General features: G+C 28.3%; 2 protein-coding genes across 2 annotated transcripts; one reads left to right on the forward strand and one right to left on the reverse strand.

Moving 5' to 3' along the window:
- Positions 1 to 768: 768 nt before the first annotated feature.
- On the forward strand, positions 769 to 5895 carry MKS88_005816 (N-alpha-acetyltransferase 15; the record flags this gene model as incomplete). The annotated part of the gene is made up of 5 exons (XM_067219114.1): positions 769 to 4270; positions 4570 to 4680; positions 4930 to 5115; positions 5417 to 5586; positions 5839 to 5895. 5 exons carry the CDS (start codon positions 769 to 771, stop codon positions 5893 to 5895), a joined length of 4026 nt encoding a protein of 1341 aa, XP_067071021.1.
- Positions 5896 to 7907: 2012 nt separating this feature from the next.
- On the reverse strand, positions 7908 to 10841 carry MKS88_005817 (RNA polymerase II transcription factor B subunit 2; the record flags this gene model as incomplete). Its single annotated transcript, XM_067219115.1, has 1 exon — positions 7908 to 10841. The coding sequence occupies one exon, from the start codon at positions 10839 to 10841 to the stop codon at positions 7908 to 7910; it is 2934 nt and encodes a 977-aa protein (XP_067071022.1).

A 10841-nucleotide genomic window follows, 5' to 3' on the forward strand; every position in this document is an offset into this window, starting at 1 on the left:
AGTACTACATTTTTATTTGTCGACATCAATTTTAGAATAGCAGGAGTAAATATGCATAATGCATACATAATATTTAGTTAATGCATAATAAATACATACATGAGTACGTACGAGTGTACATTATATGCATATGTATATGTTTATGTATATGTATATATATATATATATATATACATATATCATAACAGTTGTTTTGCTTGCTTTCTGAGGAATCATAAATTTACCAGTTTGCGGTTTTACCAACCCCTCATAAGCCACTTACTCCTTTTTATTTTGTTTATCAGAATACGCCTTTGTTAATTTTTTTATCCATGTAATACAGCTCATTGGTATATATATAAAACTTTTGTAATTTTGTAATGAAGCATATATATATATTTGCTATAATATGAATTTAAAATATATTTTTTGAATAACCCATTCCCTTTTATGTACCGCTTTACCATTTTTATTTAAAATTTTGTGCAAAGGGTTACATATTCTTTTCATATATTCCTTGTGTAAAAAATTCTGCATACCATTTGTAAAAAATTATGCGTACCATTTTTTGACTTCAATTTTTAAATCGATACTGTACGGGAAGCGTTTCCATTGTGCTGCTTACGCGGTGTACGTATGTGTGGGTATATGCACTTATGTACGTATGCACTCACATATGTGCTTATGTATGTGCGTATATACGAATTTATTTACCTGTGCACACAACCGCATCCCCATTTTTGACTTAACTTTTTTATGTACTAAACAAGTCTACAAGTACAGAAAAAAATGAAGAAAGAGATTACAGATTGCAATAAACTTCCTAATAAGGAGATGAATAATTTCCGGTTAATGACTCAGTTAATAGAATTGAAAAAACATAAAAAAGCATATAAGATATGTGAACAGATATTAAAAAAATATCCAAAGAATGGTGAAACATTAGCAGTGAAGGGATATTTACTTAATTTAATGGATGAAAAAAATAAAGTTGAAGCATTTAAATTAATAAAAGAAGGAATAATAAATAACTTATCCAGTAGTTTTTGTTGGTATTTATATGGGTGTTTATATAAAACATATAAAAATTACGATGAAGCTTTAAAATGTTATATGAAATCTCTCCAGTTAAATAAATATGATTATAAAGCTTTGAAAGAGACTTGCATACTACTATTATATTTACAACGGTATGAACAATTTAAAGATATACGTGTTGATATATATAATGATACATCAAAATCTGTAAGGGATAAATCCATTTTAATTTTTTCATTTCATTTATTAAAGCAATATGAAAAATGTCTTATTATTATAAAACAAGTAGAAAAAGATTTATTAAATGATTCTGAAGTAACAAATAATGAAAAGCATGATATCTTAACATACATGGCAGAGATACTATTAGAAGGCAAAATGTACAAAGAGTGTTTATCTTTTTTAAAAACGTATGAAAAGGAGTTCAAGGATATGCTTTGGTATAATCAAATTGTAGCATTAGGATATTTGTATGAAAATAATTTCTATCAAGCAAATTTATTTTTCAAAAAAGCCTTTTCCCTTAATTATGAAAATTTAAATATATTACTGCTTATATTATATACGGAAAATGACTATTATGTTAGCGATGCGGGGGTAATTGGATCCAGTGCCAGAGCAGTTCACTCTGCAGATTACAAGGTCGAAGGGATGCACAAACATAATGAGTCGTTGAGCAAGGGAAGTGCACCTTTAAACAAACAAGATACGCCGCTGTCGGAGCGCCATAAAAGGGGAAAAGCCCTATCTAGCCTATTTTACCTTGATTATAAGGACGAGCACAAAATGAATGAAAAGTTAAATGTAGATAAAGACGTGAAAGTCCTCTTGCATGAATTCATTTTAGATATATATGGATCGAACAGAAACTTAAAGCTTCTAACAAAAGTGGAAAAAAATATACTTAATGATTATATATGCTATAATTTAGATATGAAGAAATATGACATATATACTATATCGGAGTTTTACAATTTTATAAATTTAAATATAATAAACGAAAATCATTTTAAGGAAGGTTTGGATTCGGAAAACATGGACAGTTTTATTAACACGTTAAGGGAAAATGTAAAGGAGGAAACAAATAAAAAAAATGTATCATCATCATTAGATGTTTACTCATACAACAATATTCACTGGTGTGAACATTTTGGAGTGGATTTGTTATATAACCATAAAAGAAGATTTGAAAAATGTATGAACAGTTTACATTTTTATAAAGTTAAAAATTTAAATAAAGAAGAGGAAGAACTATTTGAAAAGTATTTTACGAGTATACAAAAAATATATAGAAATTCAAATTTGGTAAAAATATTTCCTTTATATTTTTATAATGAGGAGAAATTCGCTTATCACGCAGAAAAGATATTGCGCACTTTGTGTTTTCAAAAATGCTTAACAGTGTTTAGTTACTTTAAGCCGTTGTTTACATATAAAAATATTAAAATTATGCTTTTCCTGTTACATAAGTATGTGGAGCACTACGATCAGATAAAGCAGGTGTGTGCTTTTGAGGAGTTGGAGAAAGAGGCAGAAATGGATGGGGGGAAATATGAAGAGAAAGAAGAGAAGGAGGGAGACCACTACGATAATAGATGCAACTTATCGAGTAACAGTGTAGGGGAAAAATATGACAAGGAAGAACGATTGAACCAAGAGAAAAATAACGAAGCGTATGATAATTTTGAAAAAAGAGAATTCATAGTTGAAGAGAATGAAAATAATCATGTAGATGCACAAGAGACAAATGAAAGGACTACCAGCACAGATAGGTGTAATCAATCCAGAATTGAATGTAACAATAATGATTATATGAATAAGGGAAGAAATGAAAATATTGATAATATGGAAGTAGACCAAATTTGTAGCAACCCGAATAATAAACGAATGGAAAATGTTTTAGAAGATAATGAAGAAATAAAAGGGATCATAGGAATGTCAACACCACTGGGAATGGAAAAATCAAAAAAATTAGACAGAGGAGAGGATGAAAAAAAAAATTGTAACAATGATAAAAAAAAGAAAGAAATAAAACTTGATTTAAAAAAAAAAATTTTAACAAAGGAAGAAAAAAACGAATATTTTATTTTATGCATTTATTCATTTATTAGTCAGATATATGATTATATTAATTGTACAGAAGAAGCTTTAACACTTATTGATAAATGTATTAATATTATTAGGTATAAAATAAATGAGCCTTTAAAATATGAATTAATTTTTATTAAAGGTTTAATATATAAAAGGAATGGAAATTATTTAGAAGCATATAAACTTTTAGAAAATTGTAGAAATTTTAATATTGCTGATAGGTATATTAATTCTAAAACTATAAAGACCTGCGTGAAATGCGGATTAGTAAAAGATGCAAGAAAAATGGCATCTATCTTTACAAACCCTCTGGACAATAATTTTATAAAAAATATATATGATACTCACTGCTTCTGGTTGGAATATAGCATAGCACAGGGATATATGAACAGACATCCCAATATACACGTGCACAAGTACTTGCTTGTAGGGTCTGATAATATCTACCACTTTGAAGGAGACTCGAATGAAGACGCAGGCGGTGGTGAAGGTATCGATACAGGTTCTGATGTAGATACTCATTTGAATGTACATGCAGATAAGCATACTGACCGAGAAAGTTGCAGTAAGGAGAGTAATAGCAATGTCAAAAGCAGTAGCCACCAAAATAGCATGCCTGACAACCGTAGTCAATTTAACAGAAGCGAAAGAAAGAAGAAGAGGAATGTTGACATTCAAAAGTTTAGCTTAAAAAAAAGTATATTGCTTGATAACGACTTACTTTCAAAAAATGAATTTAATGATTATAGTAAAGGATTACATCTTCTACACTTAGGGCATAAACAGTTTGTAGAAATTCATGAAGATCAAATTTGCTTTTATTATTACACTCTGAGAAAAATGTTATATAGATCGTACAGACATATATTATTTATGACTAGTCAGATTTTTTCAAGTAGATTTTATAGAAAATTTGGAAAATTTTTAATAAAAACTTTGTTACATATGTATGATTATAGTATTTGTGATAAAAATGATAATAATAAAAGTAACAAAAAAAAAAATAAAGATACTAACCCTAATCAAGAAGATAATGAATATTATGAGCATATTAGAAAGGATCCATTGGAAAACGCAATGATATACATGAACACGTTTCTGTCCCAGCCCAATGTCGATGTGTCCGTGCATACGTTGCACTACGAGATTGAGAAGAGAACGAGTAAGGCCACTCTTCGAGTTCATATAGGTGTTCATGGAATGTGTGCGCATAAACATTTATATATATATGTGTGTATATAAGTATGCGAGTATATTTATATGTGTGCGTATATATGTATGTGTGTATATATGTGTGTAAGTATGTATATATGTATGCATGTATGTATGTATGTATGTATGTGCGTATATATGCGCTAATTCCCGCTCTATGTAGCATCAATTTGCGAATATTTCAGTTCATGCGCGTGTACGTTGTACTTATACAAATTTCTTTTCTTTTTGTATAAAACAAACATATAGGCAAGGACCATCTAAAAATGATAGATATTATTTTAAAAATAAAGTCCATATTTCCGTACCATAACTACAATTACAAAATGGCTACTTTGATTTCACATTTTCTGTGCACAGGTTTTTTTTTTTTTTTTTTTTGAATATTTATGATAACATGAAAGTGGCACTTTAGAGTTATTTTTATATTTTGATATATATATGGATATGCATACGTGCATATATTTATATATATGTATATATGCATATATATTTGTTTATGCATGTATATTTGTTTATGCATGTATATTTGTTTATGCATGTATATAAATGTGTTTTTTTTTTTCATTTCCCCATGTACATTTAATACTCGTTTGTTCCCCTTTGTAGTCTCCTTCGATAACCCACATGAGGAAAGAAATAAAGAAATTACGAACAAGTTGAATAAACTTTTAGGCCTAAATTATTCATTATACAATGAAGAATTGTTGAAACAAGTTAGAAAACAGTATATGGAGGACTTTGTAAAATTTTTTAATGAGTATAAAAAGGGAGATTTGCGTTATTATCAGTCAGGTAATTTATGCCCTTGTGAACTATGACTTTTTTTTTAAGTCATCCTATTTTCTTAAAAAAAGCAATCGTAGCTTGGCGATTTGCAGTTGTTATATGTATAGAGATATGGGCATGTATATTTTTACATAAACGGATTTATATGTGTATAGGTTCATACATACGAGAATATATAAATGTATATTTATTTATGTATGTATATGTGTATATGTATACATGTATATTGGTATATGTGTGTATGGGTATATACGCGCATTCGCGATACACAAATGAACGCTTGGGCATTTACACTTTTGCATCGCAGTTTTAGAAATGCACATGGACAATGAAGAAAAAATAGACGAAAGGATTTTAGGAAATATCAGTATGACCCCGAAGAAAAACAAAATGGGAAGATGTTTTAAATTTTTAAAATTTTTAATTAACAGCAGAAAGAAGCATTCTGAATTGGTTACTGTTATAGATCATTTCAAGGTATTACATTTATTTACCGTATTTATTTCATTTAATTATTGAATCATTCAGTTATCTCTCTAATTATATACTTTTTTTTGTTTTTGTTTTTCTATTTTTAATTTAAAATTTGTTGTACAGTTCTCAATATAACTTCGATTATAACATGTATGTTATGTACATCCAAATTATCTATGTAAAATTTTTTGTAAGATATGCCCAGCCAAATTATTTGTGTAAATTTTTTTTGTGATATTTTTAGTCCCTATGCAGGGAGGTGTTCCCGTTAGCAACAGCTTTTCAGTGAGGCCAGAAAAACGAAAAAAATAATAAAGTAAAAAGTAAAGGAAAAAAAGGAAAAAAAAGAAGGGGCAAATAAATATGCTGTACTTAATAATTATGGAAAGGATGTTTATTGAATAAAGAAGTGTATGGTGATATAAAAAAGTGTTGTTCTGTACCTAAAGGTAAAAACCGTTGTACTTATGAACATAGCCACGTGTATGTGGGTGTACACGTATGTGCGTATATATATGTTTGTGTGCGTGTTTATGTGTATATGTGTTTGATATGTTTATATAAGTGTAATATGCGTATATGTGTTTGATATGTGTATATGTGTTTTATATGTTTATATAAGTGTAATTTGTTTATATGAGTATAATATGTTTATATGAGTATAATATGTTTATATGAGTATAATATGTTTATATGAGTATAATATGTTTATATGAGTATAATATGTTTATATGAGTATAATATGTTTATATGAGTATAATATGTTTTTATATCTGTAATTTTTTTACATGTGCGTTATTTGTATATATGAATGTAATATATTTATATGTGTGTGTATAGGTTTTTATGTGTGTATATGCTTGTGTGTGGGTATATGTTTATATGTGGTTATATAACTTTTACAGTTTAAAATTGTACACGGCAACGTGTGATGTATTACGAGCAAATGAGTATAGATCCCAGAAATTTGTATTTTCTTTTAATTTAAAATTTAAATGTGTATAAAAACTTTATGATAAATTTTTCATCATGTAAAAATGGAGCAAAATTTGTCATTTTTTATTTTTTGAAGAACAAAAAAGTAAAATAAAAAATGGGGGAAAAAACTAAATATGCATATATGTAGTCACATAACTATACGTACGGGTATTTATTTATGTATATATTTGTGTACGTGGGTATGTGGATATGTGGGTATGTGGATATGTGGGTATGTGGATATGTGGGTATGTGGATATGTGGGTATGTGGATATGTGGGTATGTGGATATGTGGGTATGTGGATATGTGGGTATGTGGATATGTGGGTATGTGCGTATGCGTGTATACACATGTGAACAGTCATAATTACATTGGGAAAAGCAATAAAAAAGGAATTGTTAAAAGGGTGAATTATTTTTTCATTGTTTGCTATACTGATCCATACACTGTTCAAAAAATGGACTTGTATACATATACATAGTAACAATGATATTAAGAACATGTTGACAATTTAGCGACGGATTTACTCTTTTACACATGAAAAATGGAGCATCATCATACTTTATTTTTTTTTTTTTTTTTTTTTTTTTTTGTATGTGCAATAAATTTTTATGCATATTTAACAAAAAATATATTCAAAATTGTGGACTAAAGATGGGAATAATGATTGAAGTAATGATGGGAATAAATCGGTTAATCGCAAATTCAAGGAAAAGAGTGATTATGCGAATGTGCGGCGGGTTTTATTATATAGGAAGAATAAATATATACACACACATTTCAAACAGAGAATATGCAAATAAGCGAATAAAAATGCATTCTGCAGAGTATATATCCCTCTCGAACTGAAAAATAAAAAAATTATATTCTGCTACTTATTACAATAGGAGATTTTTAACGATATCGCTATATTACTAGCTCTTCAGGAGTTAAAAAAGAACTACCCCCCACACCCCACTTTTATACATTTAAATAGCCCATCTCTTATAAACTTATTCTGTAAACATTTATAAACAACATGTACATTTAGTCCACCTTTATTCTTTCATTAAGCAGTGTACGCTATAGAAGCAATTGCGTATATTACGTTCAATAGTGGGGTAAGGGGGGAAGTACCACAATTTAATTATGCTTATATGGATTTGCAATTTTGACATTTGTAAAACGATTATATACCTTATTTTGTATTATATTTTATACAATATTTTATTTTGTATTTTACTTTATATTGCAACATATTTTATATTTTATTTTGTACTTTATTTTGTATCATATCTTATATTTTATATTATTTCCTTTTTTCTTTTTTACCTTTTTCCCTCATTTGTCATATGTCTCACAGCACTACGCTTTCTGCCTCTTTTTCATCAGCTTCTCCCGAATTTCTTTAATTTTATCGATTATTTCATTTTTCGATTCATAAATACAGCAAAGATATTTTTCGGCTTTCATCCACTGGTCAAATTCTGGAGAATTGGTATTTTTTGGCCAAGGGGTATAATGCAATAGATAATTTTTGCTATTAGCCCATATAACAATTTGTTGATACAAGTGAGGTAAGAATTCTTTTTCAAATGATTTAAAAACAATAGCATCCTCAAAAGTTAATCTATGTCTTTCTGATTCCCATAATTTTAATTGAGTAATAACATTTATTGGTACAGTGCTTTTAAAATTACTACCTCCAGGATGTGCATAGGATTCTAAGAATTTTATAATTTGATTTGCAGTGATATCAGAATTATAAGCATTTAAAACGCTTCTTCTTGTTAATATACCAACGACCATGTTCGGTGTTCTTGCTTGTAATTCACATAAATGACTTAAAATGTTAATTTGTAATATTGAAGATGTGTATAAATATACTTTAAAATTACTTTGTACAATGAGTCCAATTTCTAGATTATTATTTGTATTCATTTTTTTCTCAAAATGTAAATTTTGATTAATTAATTTATTAATAGTTTTATCTTTTTTCATATCTTGTATATCCTCTGGGGATTCCAATTTTTTATTCATTGTATCTTTCTCATCTTGTAATAATGAATAAACATGAAAATATTTTTCGTTTAATAGATTCTTAGCTTTATTATCACTATTATCACACACACCTTCAACAGTTAAACTATTCAAAAGAGACATGTAATTTTGTGAGTTTAAATTATTAATAGTTAGTAATAAAGAATATGGGGTTGTAAATATATAATTTTCATTGGTTTTAAAAAACAAACCTATGTGAACACCAAAATCTACAAATTCTTTTTGTGCATTTGTTAAGTTATCACAAAATATGGGATGACTAATGGTACATTGAGTTAATGATAAAATTAGTAATAATGTTTCTTTAACATACTTTTCTGATTTGTGGGGGTCCTTATTTTGAGTCGTTATATAGCACGACTCCCTGTGGAAGTCTTTTTTCTCTTTGCTCTCATATGCTTCCTGGAGGTTACCACCTCTACCACTGTTTATATTATCCCCTCTACCCCAGTTGAAATTACCAGCACTGCCACTGTTGGCGTTATCACCACTTCCACTGTTGATGTTATTGCCGTTATTATTATTACCTCCATCTACATTTTTCTTCTTCTTATACCGTGCGGAAATATCTTGAGCTATGTTGGTAACGTGTCCATCATCTATTATTAGTAAATACTCAAGAACTAGAGATATGATTCTACTTCTTATATCTTTTAAAAACCACGAGAAAGCTTCTCTGCTCATATTTATTGTTTTATTGTTATTTACATCATCTAAAATAAAATTTTTTCTTCTCAATACTTCAATTACACTATCACAAGGAGAATAGCTTGAAAGAGCATCTTTTTTTACATTAGAAAAAAAAAAATTATCATATTCTTCTTCTAAGTAACTGTTTTCCATAGTTTGCAAACTTTTATAATATAAATCATTTTGCTTATATGCATATACACCTTTTTTTTTCTTTCTTCTTTTTTTATAAAAGTCAAATAGATTTATGTGTTCATTATTTGACGCGGTTTTACTTGCACTCCCATCCTTATAAGCTGCATTGTTGCTGTTGTTATCTTTTTCATAATCATAGTTATAATTTTCATACATTTTTTCTCCATTTACGTCAGTTGGTTCCTTCATCAGTTCGTTCTTAGAATATTCTCCCTTTTCATATTCCTCTCCGTAATTATCCTCATCATATTCATAGTTATCATCATATTCATACTTATCAGCATCTTCATACTTATCAGCATCTTCATACTTACCAGAATCTTCATACTTACCAGAATCTTCATACTTACCAGCATCTTCAACTTTATCAACATCTTCAAACTTATCATCATCTTCATGGTTCTCAACATTTTCGTGCTTAACCCCCCTCTCGATTTTTTCTTCCTTATATTGTTCATATTTTTCCTTTATATGATGACTTCCGGCATACTGCTCATCCTCATATGGATTATATTCTTCATCCTCCTCTTTATATTTTTTTTTAGTTTTTTTAAAAGGTGTATTATAGTAAAACGATTTGTCAAGATTTTTATTTTTATTTAAGCCCTCCTCATTTTTTAATTGGCCAGAATAAGCGTAATCTGCGTAACTAGATGCGTATTTATTTTCTGCAGAAGTGTTACCATGATTTACGTCATTGCCAATGTTGATGTTACTGTTAATGTTACTGTTAATGTTAATGTTAACGTTACTGTTAATGTTAACGTTACTGTTAATGTTGATGTTATTACCAGTGCTGTTGTTAAAACTAATGTAACTGTTCACGTTGTTAAATTTTGGAGAGGCAATAAAATGTAACAAATTATTCCATTTAATGTGAGAATAGCTAGAAATCTCTTCTTTGGTAGGAAATAAATTTTGTTCAAACAAATTTTTTTCCTTTTGTATTTGTCCTTTAATATTATTATTAAAAATAAACGCACTATCTTCATTATTTTTATAAATTTTATTTAATAAAGTAAGTCTAAATTTCTCATTTATTTTATACTGGTTATAATTATCTTTTTTTGTCTCACTCTCTACTAATATTTTCGCATCGACTAAATTTTTAATACATTCACTTAATTTTTTTAAAAATATGGGGTTAATCCATAGTCTCATCGCCCTTTCTGAAACTACTTGTTGTATAAACAACAACCGAGAAACAATAATTTGCTCCAATTCATTCAATGAGTTAAATATAGTTTCATGTGCTAACGCGTCCTCAAAAAAGTATTCCCATATCTTTTCATTCAGTTCTTTCATGTAATCGTAAATTTCCATATTTTCAACATTCTTCCGTGCCTTCACCAT

This window comes from Plasmodium brasilianum, chromosome 14 (genome assembly GCF_023973825.1).
Source record: "Plasmodium brasilianum strain Bolivian I chromosome 14, whole genome shotgun sequence".
Taxonomy (NCBI): domain Eukaryota; phylum Apicomplexa; class Aconoidasida; order Haemosporida; family Plasmodiidae; genus Plasmodium; species Plasmodium brasilianum.